At 35.0% G+C, this 27046-nt stretch overlaps 1 protein-coding gene across 5 annotated transcripts in view; it reads right to left on the reverse strand.

The window, feature by feature from the left end:
* The window catches only part of LOC145693088 (SANT and BTB domain regulator of class switch recombination), a 75313-nt gene that overhangs the window by 2811 nt on the left and 45456 nt on the right, over window positions 1-27046 (reverse strand). For all 5 annotated transcript variants that reach the window (XM_081768772.1, XM_081768773.1, XM_081768774.1 and 2 more), the window contains exons 7-10: window positions 18990-19272; window positions 16633-16786; window positions 14172-14303; window positions 1768-1963 (exon numbers count right to left, since the gene is read on the reverse strand). In XM_081768772.1, coding sequence (XP_081624898.1) covers window positions 1768-1963; window positions 14172-14303; window positions 16633-16786; window positions 18990-19272 — 765 coding nt within the window. The remainder of the gene's footprint in view (window positions 1-1767; window positions 1964-14171; window positions 14304-16632; window positions 16787-18989; window positions 19273-27046) is intronic.

A 27046-nucleotide genomic window follows, 5' to 3' on the forward strand; every position in this document is an offset into this window, starting at 1 on the left:
GCCTGCTATGTGTAGATGTCTTCAATGCACGGACGACTCGCATAAATGTGGTTTGAACTGTTTCTTACGTCGCGTATTTTTAAAATCACTAATGTTCCTTCTGCAGAAAATTTTTGCAGAATTCCTGCAGAAAATTTTTGACTTACAAAAGCTCATCGCAGAAGGACAAAGAAACTTTTGCCATCAGGCGTACTACCAAAGACTTCGGCAACTCGGCAAACGAAAATAGTCTAATGAAAAGTAAGTGGTCTGAAGTTGAGGATTATCAAGTATAGTGTTAACATACAATGTATAACTAATAGATTATATTTATTGAATAATTTTTGCAAATCATCAGTCTATTCAGAAATTATTTAAACTAAGCAGTAGCAAAAGCTGGAAATCACGGTAATTGGAATCGAAAAGCTAAGTAAGTACACATCATCCAATTAAAATGTACTAAGCAAACAAATCTCTTTAAGTGAGTGTAGCGCTGCGGTTTTTCCTTTTTTTCTTTTTCTTTTTCTTTTTTTTAAAAGATGGCCTAACCTTAACGACAGGGTTTCTACTGATTTGGAGAAATCTATTTCCCTAACTTTCCCTGATCTTTGGCAGGACATTCCCTGACTTTCATGACAGGTGTCGGATGACGTTGACATATAAGGAATAAATAACTGTGAATATTTATATATGAGAACATTAATTTATAGAGACACATAGTAATCAATTGCTCATACGTATATTACACTTATCTCCCACAAAATCTGAGCAATGTCCCATACTGTGATCATTAATATCAATCCACAAACGTCTGACAATCAATTACTTTGAAGATAGGATATTTCTTATACATTCATGTAGCTGATAATGGTTGGCTAAGATGAAAAGTGGCGTACAATTGATGTTAGAAAAAATATATTTTATAAAATTTCCCTGCCTTTCCTGATTTTCAGTCTTCCCTGACCTACACTAGTTTCCCTGAGTTCCCTGACCAGTAGGAACCCTGAACGAAGAACTTCGACCTCTTTTCCTTAATATCTTGCGTCTTACATTAGAGTTTCCTCGATATAGGTTTTCACTATCGTACGGATTACTGAAACAATGAACGGAAAATCACGTTTTTCATTGATGTAACTTTTGAAATCCAACGACAGGAAATGTCCACTGCTTTTCTTTCTTTTTCTTTCTTTTTTTAAATTAATCACTTATTCTTTGATCTTACTTCAAACAACTGTTTCAACACAACATCAATTCAAGTTAACTTCACGGCGATTTTATTTACGATATTACTTGTGAATTTTGTTAATTATTATGCATTTTTCGAAACGCTTCTATTTCAGTCTATCCCTAATCTGGAATTTCACTATTAAAACTAAATATAAAACGATTGTAAAGAGGCTTAGTTTGGGTTAAACTGTTCTAAATTAAACTCGTGGCGCAACATGCCTTTGGAGTGATATGTGGACAGCCCATCGGCTCCTCTCGCACTTAATGCTGACTTTCTACACTGAAGTTCATTATTTCTTTCCTTTAAGTAGCTCCTCAATTGTTCTCATGGCGCTGGATGGACACCGCAATGCCAACACTATCTGGTGAGTACGAGAATCATCCCCATCTTTCCTCTGACCAGACCTAGCACTGTTTGACTTCGCTTATGTCACGAGAAGCAGTATACCAGTTCACCTAGGGCGCTGACAGTTTGTGGTTACTATTCACTATATTATTGTGTAAATACCTAGCCCAGAAGGGATTGTTCCGAAAACGTTTGAACATTTTACACTAACCTACCTTAAATTTTTTCTTACTCGAACAGTTCGTCGACGCTGCACCGTGGGCGTAGTCGCCACCTGAGGCACTTGGAATGAACCCCCTTCAGAACATTCACTATCTTCCCCACTGCTTAAACTACTTTCTGTTCGTGGGGTGTCTGTAGATGGTTGCTTCTTTAATGCTGTTTTTACTACAGTCTTCACCTCTGACTGACCTGAAACAAAACGTAACATTTTAATAATCAGTCCTAATATCCATCACAACAAGTAGAGACGACCAACATATCTACATCATAGAATATTTTCGTTTATTTTTAACTGGATTTGAGTCTAGCGTTCCTTTTAGAAGTAAAGCTATATGAGACGTGGACCTATAGCTTACGTGGGATTCAAACCATATGAGCTTCCGCCGGGAATCTAACCCGGGTCTCTCACGTCAAAATCACAGAATATATTATATCAACACCTACACTGATGACGGAGTAAGTAATAATTCGGGACTGTTCGCGGAACACGTGCTACTGGAAGCTACAGGTAAAGAGACTGATCTTTTTTCATTAGCTCACAGAATATACTTTTCTCTATTACCACTAGAGTCCGGATTTTTATGTAATATCAACAACCTAAATATGTACATAAATATGTAACAAAAATCGCTTAAAAATGTAAGAAATAAGTAATATTATATAAGAATATGTAACACTACAATATGTTACATATTTATGAAAACGTAATATTAACACGCGTATGAGTATTCAATATTTAAACGAATTATGAAAATAAAAAGGAAAATCTACTACACTTTATCCTGCTTAATGCAAGTCCCCCAATGAAGTGAAATGCTTGAACAGCTGAGACATCCATACGTCACTGACGTGACTGATTGCAGGATAATAAAAATCAGACGCGAATGAAGGAAGATGTGAATCGGCTAGAGAGAAACAGGAAAGCCCCGAGAAAAGCAATGCATACGGCGTTTGTACGTCAGAAATCTCACGTGGTGTGGTGTGGTCCCGTTTCAAATCTAGAACCTTATACACTAAATGCGCATCCGTCACCACGGCTCAATCTTCAAATGAATTATACGCAATATACAAATTTAAATACTAAAAGCAACTTAAGACGAAATGTATTGTTTTATATATATTTATTTCATGTAGGGAAAGCAGTCCTAATCTTTTAAACAATACCAGCTGAACTAAGATTGAAGAATATTTCCACTAATGAACATTTTTAATTTGAAATAAAGTACTTACAAAAGATGTGCCTGCAGTTTAACTGTGTGTTGTTGCAGAATGGGTTACAAGGTACATTTCCAAATGATCAAAAGTAAAATTTTGTCGGCGATCGGATAAAATATTCTTGTATGCAGAGAATAATCTCTCCACATCACATGAGGTAACAGGAGCGTATTTCAACAAGGGGATGTAGTTGAGGGAAATATCTTCAGGGGAGGTTCTTGTTTCACCACTGCCAATAGGTTGTCGTAACCCGGGTTTCTTTCCAGCACTGCATTTATTTTCTTTCGAACTTTTTCTCCTACATCTCCACACACATCTTGCAGCAGTCTCTTTGCATCCTCTATGATTTCCATAGATTCCGGAAGAGGCCGCCCAACAGTCTCTAACTTTTCAATGCTTGTAGGTAGCCAACCAAAATTGCTGCCTATGTATTGTGATATCACACGCTACTTTTGAGTCATTAAACAGTTTCTGAGCAATGCCAACTGATACAGCAGACTCCGATGGAAATGAATGAACAACGCTTAATTTTTTTTAAATGTTCATTGTAGGAATGTACTGCCTGTATCCAAGTGTCCCATCGCGTTAGCACAGGCTCCGGAGGAAGTGGCACGTCTGACAGTTGATCTCTGTAAACTTGAACACGTTATGGCGCCTTAACAAACATTTTTTTTCGTGGAAGAAACTAGTTGATTTATTTCGCAAAAGTTGTCTCTCACCTCTTCAGCAACACGCTGAAGAGCATGGTCCATACAGGTAAAATGAATTAAGTGAGGGTAAAAAACTGTAAGTGCTCTAGCCGCTTTTAACATGTACGCTGCACTGTCTGTATAGAGAACAAGGACTTTTCCTTCTTGAACTCCTCCCGGCCACAACACTTTAAGACCATCGTTTACAAAGCGAGCAATCGTGGAATGATTCGTGCGTTCCAGCAATTTACTCGCAATAAGATAGGATTTAGATGGAGCATCTTCACTTAACTTTCCAATTATTAAATTTGCTACATAACGTCCCAAAATGTCTGCTGTTTCGTCCACAGAAATCCAAATATACGAACTACCTATTTCTGCCCTAATGGTATGTATAGCTTCCCTATAACAAACTTCGAGATAACACTTTCGAAGAGTGGATTCGTCAGGAATTCGACGCCCGCAGTACTTCTCCAGAAAAGCATGTAATTTTTGCACTTGAACTTTGTTCCAAGGAATGTTTGCTGCTATCATTGCTTGGCACAAATTTTTTAAAAACTCACTCACTGAAGTATCTTGATGCATTTGTGTCAAGAGTACTTGTTTTTTTGTAGTTCGCAAATTTTTACTTCTTGCATGTAGTGCATTTCGTACATGTTGTTTTAACTGAGATTTCATTGAACATCCAATTTTTTTTTATCACACATTTGGCACAACACCACTTTACCGTCCGTAGTAAACGCATCATTGATAGTTACCCACGACCAAAATTACGCGGATAAAGTTGAGGCAACCGGAGCCATTTCTAACTTCGACGGTCAATACAGAACACGTGCGTTTTGCAACTGCAATACTAGAGTACTGTCCCCCTGTCATTCAGCTGAACAAGCGAAGTTCTTTAAAAGCTTAGGTTACCTGCTATGATATTGCAATTGTCGCCAGCTTCTTGGAACGAACTCTTGCAGTAAATTCCAGGAAGCACACTAGCATACAGTTTTAACTTGAATTGCAGGATTTGCTTTCATCTTTTTTCCCGTCCGACCTCCGATAACAATCAAATAGACTTCATTTTAGGAATTTCCTGGCCAGTCGCCTGTCAGGCACGTAATCTGTCTTCTCCAGAGTTGAGAATAAAGGGCGCTGCTAATGTACCCCGGAGGGAGAATTTTTACTTGTTTCTTCTTATATTTCTTTTATTATCGACGAAACTTCTGCGAAACATTGTTTGACAAATAAAAAAAAAGAGAGAGAGATTTCTCTTTCGGTAAAGAAACGAAAAGGTAGACATAACAAAATTGAATCTAGATGCAAGCCTTGCACAATTGGAGAGTTTATTTTTTATTTTAAATTAAAATTTCAGTAAATGCAAAATTTTAAGACAGTTTTATGTATAAAAAAAAAAAAAAAGTAGAAACCATAGAAATATGTAATATTGGTCAAAATATGTAAAAATATGTAATATGAAACTTGAGTTGAAGCACCCTACAGGTGAAGGATTTGACGAACCTACATATGAAGGAAAAAATATGTAATTACATACAAATCCGGACATTAATTATCACTAAAAAGCTATTCCTCGTACAGTCGATGGGGTCATCTTATCTAACTAAAGAGTCAAACAATTTAAACAACAGATGGAGAAAGCGAGATTTGTGACAGACAGGCAGCAATACTAGCGTAAATAATGCTGCTATTATTAACCTCTAATGCTGAGCTGTAAGATATCGTGCCATGAATTTTGAAACAAAGATAATTCTATTTTACAAACTGAACCCTTAATAATATGCGGGTTATGCTTTTTAAGACAACCCATTCTGCAATAAAAACGAACATTTAAAACATTGTAACACATTTTCTGAACTTATATTAAATTATCTTTTTCTTACGTAATTTACTTGCTGGTTAAACATTTATCTCAACGAGATTTTGGATATTGTCCTCACAAAATTCTGTCCTCTGTGATGATAGCCAGTAGGTTTTTTTTTTTTTTTTTGGTATCTAAACGACTGTTGTCCACGAAGGTTTTGAAATAACAGAAGATGGTAGTCATTTGGCATAAGGTGTGGACTTTATGTCGGATGATCGAATTTCTCTCCCAGTCACGATTCATGGAAGTTTCCCGACCTTCCCTGAACGAACTTTACTGTTACTCACTGTTGCCACCGCACATTTCACATATCTATCGCCCGCAGCTGTTATATTTCTTGCTCTTAGGAACCAGATGACCGTAATTCATAGTCGGCGGGCTAATCGATTTCCATAAAAATGTTAACCTCAAACTACAAAGCATACAGACTAATGAGTGAATGCAATAGCGTACGATTACATGCAAAAGGGCGCCGGAAGCCTACATGCACGCGAAATTTCAAACGGTATTCACAAACGGATTTTACTTAGACAATAATCCTCGTATAAAAACAGAAAGAAAGGTAAAGGTGTAACGGTATTGTGTAATTTATATATAATAACTTGTGTTTATACTTGTATTTCAATCCTTGTATTTGTGGGCAGAATTTACTTTTAAATTATGCACAAGCTGTTTAAGAAAGGAAGAAGAAGAATATATAAAAAAGGATATATAGATGTAATTTCTTTGCAATTGATATATGTTACTATTTTGTTAATATAATAATTCGACGATGTGAAATGGTTGTCATAGCAACAAAAGATAAATAAGACATAATTCCGGATCCATCATGTGTAAACTACATGTCTAATTTAAGGAGTGAATTTTTTAATTTGTGATGTGCCATAATAAAAGGTAATATTTAAAATGCAATGTGTAAAATGTTTTATGGTGGTTTTCGTAGCCTTGCTTGTATAAAACTAAAAACTGAGAACCTTTGAGTAACGACGTTCTATATATATATTGGTGGTTCATCGCAGAACTTTATTTTGAATAAGTGTCGTTATATAAATTTGGTGGTCCACGCCACAGGATTGTGCTTATAAATTTGGTGGTTTGCCGCCAGGACCTTAGGAGATTCGTAGGAAGTTACGTAGACAATCTCCTAAATAATAAATTCCATGTGTGCAGATTGACTTTAAGGCTACTTAGTGATTTTGTTAAAAGAAATATCAAATCGGAGTATACTTTATTAAGGAGTGGCACAAAAATTTTCAGAAATATCAAAATGAGTCGTCCTAACATTGGAAATGCAACAGAATCAAATGGTAACAGGGAAATGTACTTTTCTGACCTAGCCGATCTCATTAAACAATTAAAGCAGGATTTTGGTGTTCGAATGAACCAACTTGATAGTAAAATCGATCAACAGATGGGACAATTAAAGCAGGATTTTGGTGATCTATTGAACCAACAAATGGACCAAATGAAACAACTTGATAATAAAATCGACCAGACGAATCTACGAATTGAACAAAGCGACCTTAAAATGGAACAAATACTACGTAGTTTCACTGAAGATATGTCATCACAGGTTAAAGAAATGTCATCACAAGTTAACATGAATGCTCCAAATGAACATGAACCTTCCACAGAAAATGTAGAAACAACAGAAAATGCAGATCCTGAGTTTGCATTGGTGAAATTTACTGAGTTTTCCCAAAAACATAATGCGGTGTTGGTTGAATCGGATTATCCCAACTTCTCTCTTCATTCGAATGTTTTTGATTGCCTTACTGATGCAGCGTGTAATGAAGATTTTGGTATGCATCAATGTGCGAAAAGTTATGGTCATCTTCGTTTAGTAAATGCTATTGACTGCTTGTATTCACAGTATATCCAACATGATATTAATTCTGGAGATGAAGTAATGGTAATAGAACCGTTTAATATGTACACGACCTTGGTTCATGTAGCAGGAAGAAAGTTGATTCCAGTATTCGTGAAATTCAGAAAGAGAACGTGTGTTCCCATCAACGCTTGTAGTGATTGGTCGATTGAGTTGGAGCTATTGAATTGTTCATTCAACGAAAAGACCAAAATGATAATAGTGAACAATCCGATAGTACTTTTACAGAACGTGATGCAATGCGTTGACTTCAATCATCTAGATATGACATTGCAAAATTTTGAGAATCCATCAATGGTGCAATACAATACTAACCTGAACCAAACTAACTTTAATCAAAACCAAATTCGAAGTGTCCATGTGAGATTAAAGTGTGATCCCAATGTGAAAAGTAATGTTAGGTTCATGTGTACCGGTAATGTAACCGAACCTAATCACAGAGGAAACAAAAACCGTGAATATTGTGGAAAGAATAGGTACAGATCTGTTAGGAGACACGACATCTCGCCACCAGTAAAACGAATGAGAACTGAACCTAATTTTACCGGTAAGATAACCGAACCTAACCTTAGTAGTAACAGTAATAGTAATCGCGTAACCGAACCTAATCCTAGTGTAGTACGATTACTTACACTTAAGCAGCATGTAATCACTAGATCTAATTTCCCTCGAATTGGATTTCGTAGAAATTCCATAGATGGTACAAATTCTCAAAGTAAGAAACAAAGAACTGTAGAGGTAAATAACACGCAATACTGTATTCCGGTTTATGACTTTCAATGCAACTTGAATGAATTTGTTGGTCATGTAACTTAAGCTAAAGTTACGGCGTCCGAGAAAACCGTATTCAATTGATTTTTGTTATACTTAATTGTAAATACCGTTATGATTCCGTTTATTATTTGTACTTGATTTGAATTCTATGAAGATAATATGAATAATCGTAACACATTTAAGTATTAAACGAATTAGTCTTAAAGTTTTTGAATTTTGGGTTTACGCAATATTGATGAACTTAAGTTATGGCATGCCTCAAAATATACTAAAGGTAAATGGATGCAATTAGATAAAACGTTAGTTCCATCTGAGATTGTGACTAAAGTTAACATGGATAACACATAATCTTTGAATTTATTCTTAATATGATAATCTCTTTACTTGTGTTAGTTTTTGTTGTAATGTTAATTATTATATGTTATGTTCTGATTATTATCGATATTTCAAACTCAATTTATATTTTGTTTAACTATGTTCTATATTTGATCCTTTCTTATGTAAAATAGGAAAGAACGTGAAAATATAATGTAGAATGTGAAAATATATGTAAATGTCATATATTTTCACTTTTTTTTTGTTCTGCCCGCTAAAATAATATAAATTTTATTAAACTCCAACTTATATTACGTATCATTGGCCACCAAAGGACCTTAAATTACATCTATGCCGTATTCTGAATGTACCCTTTTATTATCGACGTTAAAGTATATAAATATTTGAAATAAAATTAATTAAGAAGTTGAGATAAAATATGAAAATACTGTTGTTATAGAAGTAAAATATGAGATATGTTTATATGAATTGTAATTATTGCATATACGAGGGTCATTCGAAAACTCAAATAACCAACATGTGATATCCAACAGTCCAGGATTTCTTTTTCTTATATTTTTTTTTTAAAGTCCCATTTTTCGGGCGACATTATGTAACGGTATTGTGTAATTTTTATATAATAACTTGTATTTATACTTGTATTTTAATCCTTACTTGTAGTTTTGGGCAGAATTTACTTTTAAATTATGTACAAGCTGTTTAAGAAAGGAAGAAGAAGAATATAAAAAACAAGGATATACAGATGTAATTTCTTTGCAGTTAATATACGTTGCTATTTTGTTAATATAATAATTCGACGATGTGAAATTGGTTGTCATAGCAACAAAAGATAAATAAGATATAATTCGGGATCCATCATGTGTGAACTACATGTCTAATTTAAGGAGTGAATTTGTTTAATTTGTGATGTGCCATAATAAAAGGTAATATTTAAAATGCAATGTGTAAAATGTTTTATGGTGGTTTTCGTAGCCTTGCTTGTATAAAAATAAAAACTGAGGACCTTTGACTAACGACGTTCTATATATATATTAGTGGTTCATCGCAGAACTTTATTTTGAATAAGTGCCGTTATATAAATTTGGTGGATTGTCGTTATAAAGTTATTACAAAAGTATTCAGGAACATTGGGTTCATAAAGCAAAATAAATTAACAAAATTAAGTGCACAACTTTAACTTAACTAAAATCCAATAACACTATTTGGTGTGACACAACAAATATATTATTAAACTCCTTCTCCTATTTTTCCAAATTATTAAAAAAAGAAAGAAAAAAAACTTTTTGAATAGAATACTCCACTTCATTGCAGTATAAACAAACTCATACTAACAATGTTGTGATACGGATAGAAAAAGAATCTCATAAAAATAATTGGAACTTGACCTCACATCATACGTATCAAGCTTTGCACCATGTTGAGTAGTAGTGTTGTTACTGCAAGAAGAATCAACATTGCTGTCGTTTTAATGGAAGCTGAATGTCTAAAATCGGAATGTCATTCAACTTTTGCTTTTGTAAGTTGAATTCGCGAAACATCCATGGCGAAACTTGAAAGAAGATAATTCATTAGCATATAGTATGAAAAAAGTAGATAATGTTATTTTATTGAGACTAAATAGACTCAATTTAAGCACTCTGAAATAAGGGACGACTTATATTCCCAAATTCAGCAAAGGAAGGCCAGAGAATCACTGCAAATTATTATCAAGATCTCGTGAGGAAGTTGCACGAACATACGAGAAATGTTGTCGAGATGTGTTTCAATCCTTCATGTTGGAAGATTGGTGCAGAGAGAACTACATTTTTGGGAAGCACTAGTTGTTAAATATTTGTCTATTATAGTATTCTGTAGATGAAGACGAAAATAAGGCAGGGGTCAGCACAATGTTTATGTATAAGCCGAAATATTGAAGTCTCTAGTGTCTTTTGACACTTTAAAGGAAACAACTATGTTCCCTTTAAAACGCATGTACGAGTGTTCTGGATTTTATGAAGAAGGAAAACTGAAATGAGAGAGATAATTGTAAGTAAATACATGTTAATGGTTTAGATTAAGCCCAATTATATATTCTTGTGTTTAATTAATAAATGACTAATAATTTTTATTTGATCTTGTATGTTTTGTTTTTCACCTATAAACTAACTTGTTAATGTTACCCTAGTTGAATAGATAGACAGTGGCACAGCATACTTAAAGATACGCACCCAGAAAATTGTTATCACTAAGGCTCGGATTTCTATGACGTGTCATATTTTTATCCTGTTATCTTTTTACATGACTAATTAAATATAAACACATTTCTGACTCTTGTGAAGACGAAAATTTTACTCGTCTGATTTTTCTCTGCATGCGGCGAAGTTGGGAACTAACTTCCTTGTTTACAAGTGGTAGGAGCAATATGGCAGGATCGCTAGAGGTACTAGTTTCTTGAATTTCTTTTATGGTCAGGTTTTCGAGAAAATCAAAAGGATATGAACAGAATCAAATTTGCGTGAGAGTAGTGCGTACATATTTCGAGGAATATGTAAAACTATTTGATCTAGCTGAGGCACAAGACCTGTTACTTTGTAGGAAGACATCCTGAAAAACCCTGTAAATGAATACAAAAACTATTTCTGCCTTCCCTCCCACCACCCATTTCTCCCAGTGCCAAAACAAACACAACAGCAGCGCCACTACAAAACATATGCACAGACTCGTACGACGGGGAATATGTTTTTATTGGTCATATAAATGGATATTTGAAGCCTATTTCAGCTGTAGGTCATATTTAAGCCCGAAGTAATATAAAAGCATATTTTTTTTATCATATTTTAGGCGAATTTCACTTATTGCTCAGAAATGTTCCCAACATGGACCAGTTTTAGCAACAAGGTTACTTGGAATATTCTTTCTTAGAAATATTTGAATGGGATTTGAATGAATACTATAAAGTATGGAGTATAAATCTTCTTGTCCTGATGTAGCATCAACCACACCGAAAAGAGAAATTGCCACCTCAATCTCTGTTTCTTCCTCTGCAGTAATACCTGATGTTCCGTTTCTTTACTGCATATAGATGGAAAATTTTCCCATCCAACATTCCGGGGAGGCTTTCAATACAGACGGGTCGAAAGTAGTATTACTGGTAATTCACTTGGGTACGATTGCAGATATGACCCTGGAAGAATTTCTTCCTGGTCCACTCTTTTTAAGATCATCAAATCATCACTGGTACTTATGATAAGACCCATTTTCCTACACGGAATGTGTGGATATTTTTCGAGTATAAGAAATATTTAGTACTTTTTTTTCCTCACGATTATACGATTATGCATCGAGGCTACGGCTGGTAATTATGAAATGGATGATACTGGTGGAATGAAGAAAGTGGAAGAAAACTGGAGACTCTTTCCCCCAAAAAACACCGTGTTTGTCCACCACAAAACCCGCATGGCGCAAGCTAAGAGCGAATCAGGGCCTTACACACCAGAGGTGAGCGCTCTACTACGGAATCACCGTGGCCTCCTATATTTTACATTCATTGGAGTTTATTTATCAGAGCACGTGGCATCACTCAGTACAGTTCAGTTCCAAGATGCATAGTGTCAAGTGCTCTAGCGATGTGAAGTTCCGTGATTTTACGTTATATTCTAGGTCATATTTTGATATTTTTAGGGCATAAGTGAATGCACATTTTCATAGTTTTTTTTAGATCACAAAAATCTGAGCCCTAGTTGTCAGTCATGGTCCATTTGTCAGCATTCAAGCCTTTTGATGAGGATTCTAATAAAGTGAGTTATTTGATCAATTATGTTTAGTAGCCAACATCAAAGATTACAGGAAATAGTTACCATTCTGGCAACAGGATTTAAAAAAGGAAATAACTTGACACACGTAAATCAGTGGTTTTACGGTTACAATATTGTATGTTTGAAACTAAGAAATAGAAAAGAGGACAAAATATTCAATCATGATATAATTCGATTTATCCTTATCGTTTTAAAAAAAGAACACTCCAAATTCTAATCTACTCCTAACTACAGGTTCGGACGAAGTAGATTAAATTGCAGTAGAAAGTGATTAAACATTCAGCAAATTTGCTTCACACTCTGGATGCAAGAAAATAAGATAATTCATCTTTATAGCTTGTATTACATTAAATTTACAATACAGAATATTCGCTATTGGACCGTGAGTCGATTCTAAGTCTCCGGCTTATCGTACCAGTGCGTTAACCACTACGCTAGCTAGTCCTCTCTCAAATCTGTCATATTCTCCCTGTTAAGAGCAGTGCTCTACGTCTTAAATCAAGCAGCTTGTACCACAGCTGGAACAAACGAATCCCGAAGCAAGAATATAATTAATGTATTCGTTACTCGAACCACCAACCTAATAGCAACATCCTCCTTTTTTCAGCACGGATAGCAGCCAGACCCTGCGAGGAGTGATTCAATGAGGTTCTGGAATGCAATTGTCGGTTCTGGAATTCTGAAGCCAGGTAGAGTGGAAAGAATCCAGAAGCTATTGTAGGGCATGTAGTAGAGGGTCGATTCGTCGTACATGTCCACTGAAGTATTCTTGAATAGGGTTACGATGTGGGGATCTGGAGATCAAGGAATTACTTCGAACTCTTGGTTGCGTTTTTCCAACTAGTCTTTGACGATTGAAACAGTATGATAAGTTGTATTATCGTGTTGGAAGATCAATCCGCCATCAGAGAACATACTAAAGATGTACGGATGTACGGCATCAGCATGTATGAATAGATGCTCAAATTAGTTCAAACTGCCTTCCATAGGTATCAAGGAATCGCGAGAGTGTTATACTGTCAGAGAAATATACACTAAAAACAACGTTTTAACTTAAAAAAATACAATAAAATTTTTACTTACGTGTACATTACAATAAATAAGTACTTCTGAAATGCTGTGGATTGAGTTACGTAAGGTTCAAGGCGTCACTATGTTTTATAAACACAACACGTCCATACAGACTATAGTCTTATTGTAACTAGTTATTAAGCGCGAGACTTATTAGTTGAAACCATATATTAAAATCGTGCAAAATAAAGGCTCTAACTGTATACACTTGACAAATGTATTTACTTTTTAGTCTGCCCACCAACCAACATGTGGTTATACAAATATTCATGGTCATACCTAAATATAGCTACGATCCTTGTCCTAATAATAAACAGTAAAGCACGTTCATGTTCAGTATGATCACCATTCATTTTGAAGTAATTAAAATTAGATACAATATAGTTAAAGTTGTGATTAAATTATCACAATATATTACAGTAGAAACACACAAATATTAATACTCACATCTAAATATAGTTCTGGCTCTTGACCTATTTTAAGATAATTACATTGAAACAATTTAGTTTTTAATTTGTAACTAAATCATCACAACAGTTTTAAATCTGCACCCTAGCAACATATATTAGCGTCAAGCAATAGCGTAGGTAGCGACACCTATTAGCGTGACTGTTTATTATTAGGAATTAGCGTGACGCACTGAGAAGTTTTCCGTTTTTTAATAGGATTATCAAGTAACGGTAAATAAATACAAAGCACCTCCTACCAAAACTATAGCATAACATCTATTCACTACACAGTCAATTTATCGGTAAAATCTTACATCTCATGTCGATCTTCTTTTTCTGTTCCCAAGGCTTCAAAATCAATGACTCCGATTTTCGTGGGGGAATCACTTGGATGGATTCCCACCAAAACTTATCTGCTGATGGTGGCACATCACTCTCTATAGTCCCTATAACAGAAAAATTACGTTATGCTGTAACGTATTATACAAATATTTTATTCGTATACTTAAAACTAACAATTTTGTATTCAACATTTTTAAATAAATAATGATAAGAATATTTATTTCGAGTCCATGTATATTACAAGTCAATAAGATATTGACTTCGTCAAAAACACAGTATGTTTACTTTATCTTCTACGTCTGCATCATGAGAATACTATTCTTAAATGATGTACAGTAATTAGCGCGATTCAGAATATTCCAGTGTCTTGTTAGACTAATATTAGGATAAACGATGGTTATCAAAATAATAGAAACACCTGAAAAAATACAACTTACCAGATTAATGTGGCGGTGGACGATCTTTCGCCCTCAGAACAGCTTTGAAGCGGCGTGGAATGGAGTTCTGGAGATCGAGAATGGTAGCAAGTTGAACATTACATCATTCCGCATACAGTGCATCACTGAGTTCTATGAGAGAAGACAAGAAGGGGGGGGGGGGGGATGATCTGCACCGAATTTGTGTCTTCAAAACGGACCACAAATGTTCACTTATGTTGAGGTCATGGGATTGAATGGGCCAAGGGAGGTATTAAACTTCATCTTAATGTTCCTCCAACCACTCCGCAACAGCTCCAGCTGTGTGAATGGGTGTATTATCATCCTTGCCCGGAAACAACATCTGGACAATACGATGCACATAGTCTCCTAAAATAGCGACATAATCACGGATAGTGACGTAACCAGTGAGCATCAGCAAGGACCCACAGAAAACCACAATATTAAGGTCCACATCATCACAGAGCAGTCGCCATGTTTTACAATTGGGCGGAGACACTGTAGATCATATATTTCTTTGGGCGTTCGCCACACATAAACACGGTTTGAGGTTTAAAATAAAGTGAACAATGATTCACCCGACCATATTTCACATTTCCAGTCATTATCGGTCCATGCTGCATGTTCGTAGTACTATTAGCATTATGGTCCCTTATCAGCAGTTTCTTCTGTGCAATCCGACCCTGTACGCCCATGTCATGTTACTCATGGCGGACTGTGATTGACAATGCAGGCTGTGGGAGGAACTCAAACAGAACCCCCCACAGCCGGCATTGTCAATCACAGTCCACGGTTCTGAGCGACCATTTACTTTAATGATCGGTAGGACTTGTCACTAAGGGTTCTCTTCCGATCACTGTTTCTCTTCGCCGATGTGGTTTTGCCGTGAGTTTTGTAGATCATCACTTGGATATTACCTCTCGCAATATACCCAACATACTTGTCATTTTCGTTGTTTTGCACCATATAACCAAACGCCAATAATTTGTCCTCTGAAAATCAAAGAGATCGCTCATTTTATAGTATCAATGCATACTGCTGTTTACTGTTCCTCACGTACTACAAAGTATGCCCTTATACAGAATCACAAGCAGCCGAGTACTGTCACCGCTTGAAAGTTGCCAACCTAGACATTTGACGTGCTTCGAACTTCAAGTGTTTCTATTATTTTGATAATTATCTATACGTTTGATGTATAACAACTGAGAGGTGTCAGCCTAAGATATAACACATATTGTAAGCTAAAGACTTAAAACACCTAGAAATTGGGAAGAACTTTATAGGATTATCCCAATTACAAATAACGTACAAACAGCACATAACCAGATATTGTATTGTCTCGTTTCTATGTGAATGCTAGAATAACTCTTCCGTTCTGATTTACAATCTTTCAAGACCTATTACCAAAAATTTATTCGGAGACAGTACCCTTCGAACATGCTAGGAGATGAGAGAAGACGTAACTTCTGCAGTGGAAGTAATTTATAAGAGGAAGTCAGAACAAACATGTTTGACAGGGGAGGGGGAGGGGAGGTAGGCTGAAAAGCTCTAAACTGGTATCATCTTCAATTGCACTTCTATTGTTAAAAAATTACTCCAAATTATACATAAAATTTTAAATTTAATATCGTACATCCAATACCAGTCAATGGACTTTTAACCATCGGTTTCTAGATTTTAATAGAAATGGAGATGTCCACTCTGGTTTTCAACCTTTAGTATATAAACAGCTTCAAGTACAACTGTCATAAGAGGTGAAGAAAATTTTCATTTTCAATTAAGAAGTATGTAAAATTACTTGGATTGCTCAAGGGATCAAACTAGTTAACTAAAAATACTATGATAAAAGAACAGTATCAAATATTTTAAAGAATTTAATTTAATTTATGGTGGCAACAACATATGGATATACAAAAGGATAATTAAATCTCTTCTCCCTCAATACATCACAATTTAAACAATAATAAATAAACATATAAACTTGAGCTAGACCTACCCTTTGAGTTTATCAATCGAATTATTCGTTGTTTTGGATGTTGTCTCTCTGGAGGTGGAATCAAGATAAAATCTCGGTAATCATTCACAACTTCTAGTATGGCTTCTTCAATATTGTTTCTAGGTGTTATTATATGATCTCTGTACTGACACCCCTAAGAAAAAAAAAGAAAAAAAAAAAAAGAAAATGAAAAGATTATCTTTCATCTTAGATTACAGCACCAAATTACACTCCTCTACACTGTTAGTTTTGTGTTATGTTGAACTATATTAGTTTCACGCTTACATTTAAACAAATGTTTGCACAACCTTGGAATTGCATTTTCATCACTTTTAGGTTATGTTACTCAATTCTAAATTTAATACTTCTATTTATTTTGCACATGTATTTATTTTGACAATTGAATCTCACAGTATTCATACAGTGTACTTACAGGAAGAGTTTGTACCAAGTACAGATTATATTTGCTATAAATATTTTTCAATTTTTGGGTGGCCAATAGATATTACAATATGCATCTTAATTATAAAAGCTCAAAGTTCAGTGATGTTCCACCGTCCCTTGCTACTAAAAAATGATATTGCTACAAAAATAGTATTTATAACAAAAACGACAATGCTTTCCTGCTGTCAATAGCATGCAGATCTCGTGATAACTTTTGTTCACAGATAGACCAAATAAAACCACCAAATATCTGCTCGACCCATACATGAAATAGAAAAATATTGCACTATTAACCGTAGTTATAAGAATGGCTAAAAGAAAGGCCAAATACCATGCGAAGGTCGAAATAAAGGCCTCAACATTTTATACCTCAAACGTGAATTTTCCAAAAGTTAATTTATATATAATAACGCCTATTGTATTGTATGAGGTTTCGACATGGGCCATTACCTTTCTCATTCTAAATTTTGTACGTAAATCTCAGAACTGGAGGTTCTTTTTAAATCAACACTATCTTTAATATGTCTATAAATGATCAATAAATTATATAGAAGATTGTTCGGTTTATATCCCACTGATTTGCAAACGCTATGTCATCTATGAAGCTACGCCAACAACATGAAACCAATGTTATCATCAGTGTTTTATCTCAGCTAGCAGGTGATGGAATGTCATTTTCGTGCTAGTAAAATGCCGCTGAAAATATACTGTTATTTGGAATGTTATATCATGGCTCTTTTTCAAGCACATTTTTTGTGCAATCGAATAGTAAAACAGTGTCGCGAAAACGTTTAACACTCGGAACGATAACAACTAAAAATATTGTGACTAGGCAAATCTAAGTGTTTCGTCGAATTCGTTGACTGGCAGGCCAGGAGAGCCAGGAAAAAGCAAGGACCAAAATGGAAGATGGTTTGTCACATTGGATAATGTCTACCTTTTATCTCACGCATAATAATCATATTTGGACAATTAAGGTATCTTGACACCTCTGGCAAGAAACGTCTCGAATTCTGCAGCTAATGCAGTGAAAGTTCCTCGAAAGGAATTATGATTGGCACTGGACGCGATTACGAGGGAAGATGGCGGTACGTAATGTGCACTAAAATGTGAAGGTGAAAGCTATCTACTTCCAGCAATCCATCATAACTTCAGTCTATTGAAAATACATTACAGATCCACATGGACAAAGCATCTACCAATCCTCTTGGGTTTTATCATGACATAAAGTAGGAAACGGGAATCCATGTTATTCCCCTTCATGACGTTCCTGTCAAAAGTCCTGACATCAACTCAATTCATTTCTGCTCATTTGGACCGTTAAAACGACGTCTACAACATCGCCATCACTGTCTATGGAAAATTTGTGAGGAGAAATGAGATGGAATTTCTATGTGTGTGCTCCAACGTAATTTGCTGCAGTGGAAATTGCGATGTCGGGCGATACACCACAGTGCTGGGGGTATAATACAATATCATTGGTGATGAAGGCAAGGTTTCTTGTAAGGTGGGTACCCTTCACAATCATCTAATACAAACAAAACATTTTTTTGTATACTAAATTTATTATATAGAACTAATTAACGCGCAATAACGGATAAGCAAGTTACAAATGTGAATCTTACTCTATTTGTGCCAATGCTTAAACTGTATGTATGGTTCACGAACAGTTAAAGATAAACATTTACAGTTCTTGGTTCTGCAGTCAGAAGATTACGTGTTTGAATCTCTGACTACATATTTTCAGAGCTTTCCTCATTAGTTCTGACAAGGCTACGGTGGTATTGCAGAATAAGTGCTCACACCGATTTCCAAAATTCCTTTTTATACCTCGTTGTTAATTGCTTTCTATGTGAAATGAATTTACAGGTATACCTGAGACTTCGTTAAAAATAAATAAAATAATTACTCACATTCATAGGTTCCTCAACAGGCTCAAAACGGTACGTTCTTGCTCCACAGCATCCGTGCCGTCCAATCGGTAAGGTTATATTTGATTGATTTTCCATAGGAAAAAACTGAGGCATTTGAGGGTGAAAGCAGCACCAACCAAAATGATTGACTGGGAAATAGAAAGAACACTTGGAACAATAGAGCATATGGCAATCACCCCATAAACGCCAGTAAACACGTCTCCATGTCTTTAGCTCCAGTTTTAAGGATTTCACATAGTCATTTATATTCCATGTAGTATCTCTGAAACAATAAAAAGTAATACATTAAATTGTGTTAGTACACTAACGGTACAAACACAGAATAAAAAGTAAAAAAAGGTAAAGACTTCGATAAAGATTGTTCGGTTACATCAATTTTCTCAGTTAATTGCGCATTTCCCATCGAGATTCATCATTTTTACTAAATTTTACGTGATTCTTAAATATTTTTCAAGTAACGATAAAACAAAGAAACACTGAAATTAGAAGAACACACTATCCTAGAATACAAAAGGTAGTTTGAAATAGAGGAATTAAAATTTCGGACATATTGTATTATTTAAAACCGAAAAATATGTAATGAGAGTGTTATGGCGTTATGCCATTATCATGACGTACGAGGGGAAGGCTGAAAATAAGTTTCCCCAGGCAACTGTAGACAGAGGTGGGGATGCAAGACCAAAAGTAGCATTTGACATCTTTTCCACATAAGTACCACGTACATTGAGACATCTGTCATACCGATCTATAAGCTTCAAAAATTCAGGGTTCTGCATAAGGAAGAAGCGTCGAACTGCTTCTGTGACTTCAGCATTGCTTCGAAAGCGGACAGGTGATGACGGATGTTTCCACTCTATCGATGCGGCCTTTGATTCGGGCGTAACGTGGTGGACCCACGCTTCATCCCCCGTCACAATCCGGAACAGAAAGTCATTGCCATCATGATGATAACGCACGAGATGTTCCAGGCTAACGCTCATGATTTGTTCCATGTGGTTCGAGGTCAGTTGTCCAGGTACCCATCATGCTGACACTTTCCGGTAGAAAAGCATGTCGTGGATAATCTTGTAAGTTTGCGTTCTCCCCATAGCTATCAGGCTTAGACTGAGAGATTTATCTCTGCTTTGCGAAGGCGTTGCAACGGCGCCATCTGCAGAATCGCGGGCGAATGATACCTACTTGTGTCTCGGTGTGTTGCGCGTGCAACCGCTGTTTTTTTTCCCCCATTGCTGTTCACTTTCCTGGGAAAAACGGGAGGGGAAACTTATTTTCGGACTCCTCCTCGTATTTCTTACCTCTAAGCCATCGAAGGAAAATTCACCACTTCATTCCGTAGTACTTTCTAAGACCTACAACACTTTGCTCTTGAAATTTTATGGCTTTTGTCTCACAAAAATCAAAACGTAGTTAATACTACTACATGATCATACTACACCGGGGAAAAAATAATGAAAAGTTCAAAGGATTAAAATTAATAATTACTGTGAAGAAAAATAACTGATTAAATTAATAGCGAAATAACAACTATTATCCAATGAGAATTGTCTTGAATAGTAAAAGTTGATGTAAACTTTGATGGATAAAAATTAGGGTATGAGAAAATTTACAGATTATTGTGAAAAATTAGAAAACTGATAATTTATTATTAATAATAATATAAAAACGTCATAAAATTCAGAAAAAAATATCAATGAAATTATATATTTCTAAATTTTTTTTGTGAAGAAAACAATGTTTAGATTATATACATATTAAAATGTAGTAATAATGATACATATATGACGTATCAAAGTTACACCAAATGCCAAGTACGTATAATAATTTTCAATACTGGTGATTTCTTCTTTACAAAGTCAGGGAGTCCATTGCCCAGACTTCAAGGCAAGATGGGGCCATTTTGAAAAAAAAAAAAGAAAAAAAAAGAAAAAAAAGAAAAGAAAAGCCTACATTAATGCACTTCTGCAGTAGAACAGTTTGTAAAGTTCCAGAAATAAGCCACAAAAATGTTCTTGTAGAATATTTATTTCATATGGTTTTCGAAAAAAAAAAATTTTTTTAATCGTTTATAATTACAATTAGATTACAATTAAATTTAACAAAACTTTTAACAGATTTATTTCAACGTTAATTTTTTAACGAATTAATTACATGCCTGCATATATATTCTTTTAATACACATAGCTGAAAAGGAAGTACGGAATTATTTGTTGTAAGATTATTAATGAAATGCAAAGATTTGAATTCGAACAATTGTTTCAAGAAATTAAATTTTATTTAACGAGCTTAACTATTTCAAGCACACATAATACACAAGGGGAATGATAAAAAGTTCCTCGTTTTGTCCCCTTCCGTCCACATCAAACCTTGAGTGTACGTTCATATGAAAGCGTAGTATATTAGGGTGTAATGGTGCAAATATAGGTCTCTGCTGATTAATGTCACTATTTTTTGTATTTTTTTATTTTACCTGATTATTGTTTTTTCTAGTTTGAAAGAATGATGTTGGGGATTCAAGCAAGTTTCACAAATTTGTAGTAACAAGCCGTCATGCAATCTTTGTTTCTCCAGTGCAAGACTGCGAAGGACATTCACACTGGGATGTCACAAACACTGGTGGGCAGTGTCCTTCCTATAGCATCGTCAAAACCTGGATACTTCGTTTCAAGACTGGCCATTTCATTATTGAAACAAACGCGCTCCAGCCTCAACCGACCTGGCAACAGGTGATGCTATCTATGAACTAATCCTTCACGACTGGCTGATAGCACTATGAACTAATCTGTGCTATCTGCCAAAAAGTAGCACATATACTGAACCTCTCAGAGGAGCATGTTGGGCTCATTGTTAGCAATATACTGGACAGCTTTCAGCAGTGGCTGCCGAAATGTCTGAACAGTGATCAGAAGAAGGAACGAGTTGAAGCATCCAAGACAGTTATGGCTCGTTTTGAGGTTGGTATTCAGGAATTTTGCCCCGATTGATGACAAACGATGAAACCTGGCTCCATATCTACGATCCTAGAACCAAGGATCAGTCAATGGAGTGGTGCCACTTCGAGACTCCGAGACCCTGAAATAAGCAAAGAAGGTCACGGTTTCAATTTTCCGGACGGTATTTTGTTAGTGGACTACTTACCTCGAAACTCTAGTATTACCAACAATTATTAATTGGACCTGCAGCACAAGACAATGCCGATGTCGGATGAATTTACGCAAATATGTTTGGGCTGTATGAAACAACCACGAGTCTTTAACTGGTAACTAAACCTGATCCTCTTATAGAGGCATTTTTAGTTCTACTAGATGATCTATGGCATATGTTAGGATAGGGGCAAACGACAAGAACATAAAACGCTTGTAGGTAGAACTGAATTTATGACAAAATCGTATTGTAATCGAGGAGCTACTTGAATTAAGAGGTAGTGGGTTTCAGTTTCCACGTCTATCAATCAAATTTATTATAATTTTCTGTCATTACTCATAGGTCACTTGCTATAATTAGATTTCATGTTTTATACACTTAGATAATGAAATAAATAACGATTGACTTTAGGTGGATTGTCTGTTGTTACCTGATATTTTGCTTTCGTAGTTTTTTCTGAAAGCTTTTTCCAGGGACGAATTTCCTAAGAAAAAAATCTTGAATATCCTTTTATATTACCATTACCGTTTTATTTTTCTTCAAGCTATTAAGTAAGAATTCAGTCCTTAATCCTAAGCCTTGTAAATAATACGATAATTGGTGAAAAAAACTTGCAAAATAATTGTCAAGAACACTACCAGCAACCACAAGGATTGTCGACTCTGAAAAAAAACTTTCCAAAGAAATACAAAAGTGAAATATCGGATAAGATAGACAAATAAATAAATAAATAAAAATAAAAAAAATAAAAAATAGATACTTATTTCACTTGCTATAAATTTAAAAGTTTCTATGCACTATGATCCTCAGCTAGCCGCTTCGTCCTGTCAGAAATTAGCCGCTTTTATGCCATCCATTAATTGGAGCTTTCTTCCATTATAACATTTACCATGTAATTCAGAATGCAATTTCTCCTACAACAATGCCCTTAATTTGCTTTTAACTATCCCCAATTCTACTGTTGGTCCCTTTTATTGCTAATACTAACAGCGGTTCCGCCCAACTAAGCTTTTCCAGATTTCTGAACGAATTTCCAAAAACACTAGTCTTTTTCATTATCTTGATGTAATCTCCATGTTGCTGCTTTGTACGGTCCTATATTTAATGAGTCTTTTTTGTAACTCTTCATGCACCTATTTTTCAACTTCTGTTCATATTTCTTCGTTACTAATATTAGCTAGCTACCAAAAGCTAGTCACCTGTTCTACTTTATTTCCTCAGATTTCTTAGTTCTCACAGTTGTCGTTTTCATATTTTGAATTTTCCGGAACAGGCACATGGCTACTTACGTCAGTTTCTTTAGGAAGGACTGTCACATCAGTTTCCGAAACCGACACACTACTACCGGCATTAACACTTTCACTTATTTCGGGAAAGACTGTCACATCAATTGGCGGAGCTGAGATTAGCACTTCCACTAGGACTGATTTCAGGTGTAAGTGTCATATCGCAAGCCGATGTTTCATATCTAACTATCTTACCTATCTGTGTATTTGTTTTCGATATGGAATTACCATCCTCGAACATTACACTTCGTCTGGCATCTTCATTTTCCCAAGAAGGAGGGGAAATTGTTTTCTTGAAACTGGGATTATTTTTTACTAACTTCTTTTCTCACTCTTCTTTCTTAGCTTTTACTTTTCTTTTGCAAGTGCCATTACTGATGTTTAGCAGACATTATTCTAATTAACGTTCATCTGTCCTAAAAGCTCAGTTTACAACGGTAAATGCCTTTCAAATAGTGTTACTATGTACGCTTTTGCATAATTTCTAGTTATACCTCTAAAAATTACAAAAGTGTAATCAATCTAACATATAATGTCAGCAATATTAATAGTTGGTACTGGCATTCTCTACTAGATACTTTATTAAAAACTTACTCAACTCAATTCACTTTTCACACTTTAGTGGTCCTGCCGCATTGCATGATAGTGAAGACAAAGAAGATAAATCAACAACAAACAAAATAATATAAGTTCTAAGCGAAGATGAAAGAACAAAAGTAAAAGACAGCTTCTACGAGTCATTGCAGAAAATATTCCAGTAAGAACGAAGATCCATAATTGATTATATATAATAGTTAAAGAGAATAGACTGAAATATGTTAGGGACTCAAAAAGTCAAAAGAGTATCAGAAACTGGCAGCAACCATTACTTAGTAGTTCTGATTAAATTGCAGAAATACCAGAAAACAAAACTCATAATAACTGGAGAAGAGGAAGAAACTCGAACGAAAGAATAAAAAACGTATGAACTAAAAGAAGAAACAATATAATAAGCATGCCAAGACTGCACGTGGAGAAAAGGTAACAGTTAGATGGAGAAAACAATAGTAGACAGATGAAGTGAAGAAGAAACGGAGAAAAAGAAAACACTATGGAAAGTATACCTCGCATAACTAGTTAATATGAAGAGTACAAAATTCAAAGACAAGCTGCGAAAAATGCAGTGAACACAACAAAGAATAATGAATGGGAAGAATTTTGCACTTTTATGGAAGAAAGAAAAAAAAAACAGCCAAGGGAATCGAAAACTATTTTACAAAATGTTTAGAAACTTAAAGAAAGAAGCATAGAAAGTCCACTGAAATTTATCAAAGGGATCGAACGGAATGCTATTAGCAACATAAGGAAAGAATGTTTCTCAGACATATTAGGAAGCAAAGAAAACGATGATGTAACTGAAGAGGAGGAAAGTAATTTAAGAGATGCTGAAACAGCGGAAAAAAGCATCACAATAGCCGGACTGAACGAAGCTATACGAAAGATACAATTTGGAAATGATAAATGATAGAAGTATATGTGATTCTCGACAGTTCGTGTTACATGTACTACAACTAGCGGGAAAACACAAACAAATACCAAAGGATTGGGAAATAGCAGTAATTATCTCCATCTTCAAGATAGGAGACAACCCAGAGTGACAGAACCATAGAGACATTTACAGCACAGCATACAGAATATATTCCAGCATCCTAGGAATGAGACTTAGAAAGGACACAGCAACCAAACTAGAAAAAGCACAATGCGGATTCCTTCCAAAGAGAAGTAAATAAGATAAAGACAACTAGCAGGGAAAATCATAGACTACAAACAAGAAATTAACCTGTGCTTTCTCGATCTGGAAAAAGGTCTGTCAAAGTCTCAAGAAAACACCTATAGGAGACCTTGGAGATAAGAAATCGAACGAGAATTTAATAGCGGGAATTAAAAGTATGTTTAAGATCTGTTGAAATTATGTAAGTACATGCAATTCATGGTCTAAAGAATTCATGACAACATCTGAGGCACCACAGGGAGATGTATTGTCTCCAACACCTGTTTATAATTCTTATGGACGATCTAGTTAAAGAATGCCTTACAAAAACAAAAAAGTATAATATCGGGAACTGGAAAATGAAACCGGTATATACAAGAGATAATAATAGGGAAGGACGAAAATGCCTCGCAGCATAACCTTTACATTCGGAAAAATGAACTAGAGAAATGAAACCTGAAAATCAGCATGAGAAAACAAAAAGGCATGTCGTTAGTACGAAAGCAAAGGATTACACTATCATTTGCGAAGAACAACAGTTAGAACAGGTTCATCAATTTAAATATTTGGGATCAATAATAAACAAAAATGGGAAAAATAGTCAAGGCTGTAAAAAAAAAAAAAAAAAAAAAAAAAAAAAAAAAAAAAAAAAAAAAAAACGGTCAGCAGTAAAACTCTACGGGTCTTTAAAGAAAAGTTTCATTCATTCTTTTATTCATCCATTTCGTACATTATCGATCAAAGACCAGTTCATACGACTTGTCAAATAATATGAAGATATTTGAATATAATTGATATTACATTAATTTACAAATTATCACCCAAATATTCGTTAATGTCATAATACATTTTGTTACATAAAAAATTGAACAGTTCATTTTTGAATTTCAGTATGCTTTTGATATCTTTCTAATAATTCGGGAGCTTATTATACAATTTAGCGGATATAGGAAGGATATTTCTTTTGGTGCACGCATAGTTTTGGTATGCTGAGTTGTATGAATATACATCGTCAACATGAAGAAAACTAGTTTCATTTCTCTTTACATATATGATACTTTTGTATATGTATAGGCAAGGTACAGTTAAAATTTTATTTGACTGAAAGACCCTTTTGCATGAGGCTCTTGGTGATAGATTAAAAATAAATCTTATTGCCTTTTTCTGTAGACGAAAAGTAGTAACACTAAAATAGGAAGCTCCCCAGAACATTATTCCATAATTTCACTGGTCAACAGTGAAAATGCTTCGGAGATAAAAGTAACCAATTCTTACTACAGTGCCCGAGAATTATCTTGGCAGTGACGTCAGCGCTCTCAGTTGCAAGGCTACCAACTTACGCTACTCACAAATAGTACTTAGAAAGCTCACTGAACGCTTCGTACGTCACGTCGAAACTGCAGTGTAATAATATGCTGTTAGCAAACTATGGGAGAATTTAGATAACAATTGATTTGTATAATTCTAGTATATATGTGCATTGTTATGACAAAGAAAGAAAAAAATAATATTACACTAACAATTATCAGAATATTTTAAAATGTACACAATAAATCACAACAATACAAGTAGAAATAATTTACTCTTACCTTTAGTCTATCATTGGTGAGCAACCGATGTCGTCTGAATCGTCGCTATAAATTTCAGGCCCGTCTTCCCGATCACTGTCTGTTACAGAACTATCGGATTCTGAATGGCTTCCAACACTCACAATTAAATTGTCAATCCGTTCATCCATAAGACAGTCCTTTTCCCAGTAAAACTGTTCCCATTTTCGCGAGTTTTCAACAGCCTTCCTCCAGTCTTCTTTCGTTACTTGTTTGAAAGCTTCTTCAATAAGCTTCTCTACACTTTGTTTG

This window comes from Thermobia domestica, chromosome 8, assembly GCF_964235325.1.
Source record: "Thermobia domestica chromosome 8, izTheDome1.hap1.1, whole genome shotgun sequence".
Classification (NCBI taxonomy): Eukaryota; Metazoa; Arthropoda; class Insecta; order Zygentoma; family Lepismatidae; genus Thermobia; species Thermobia domestica.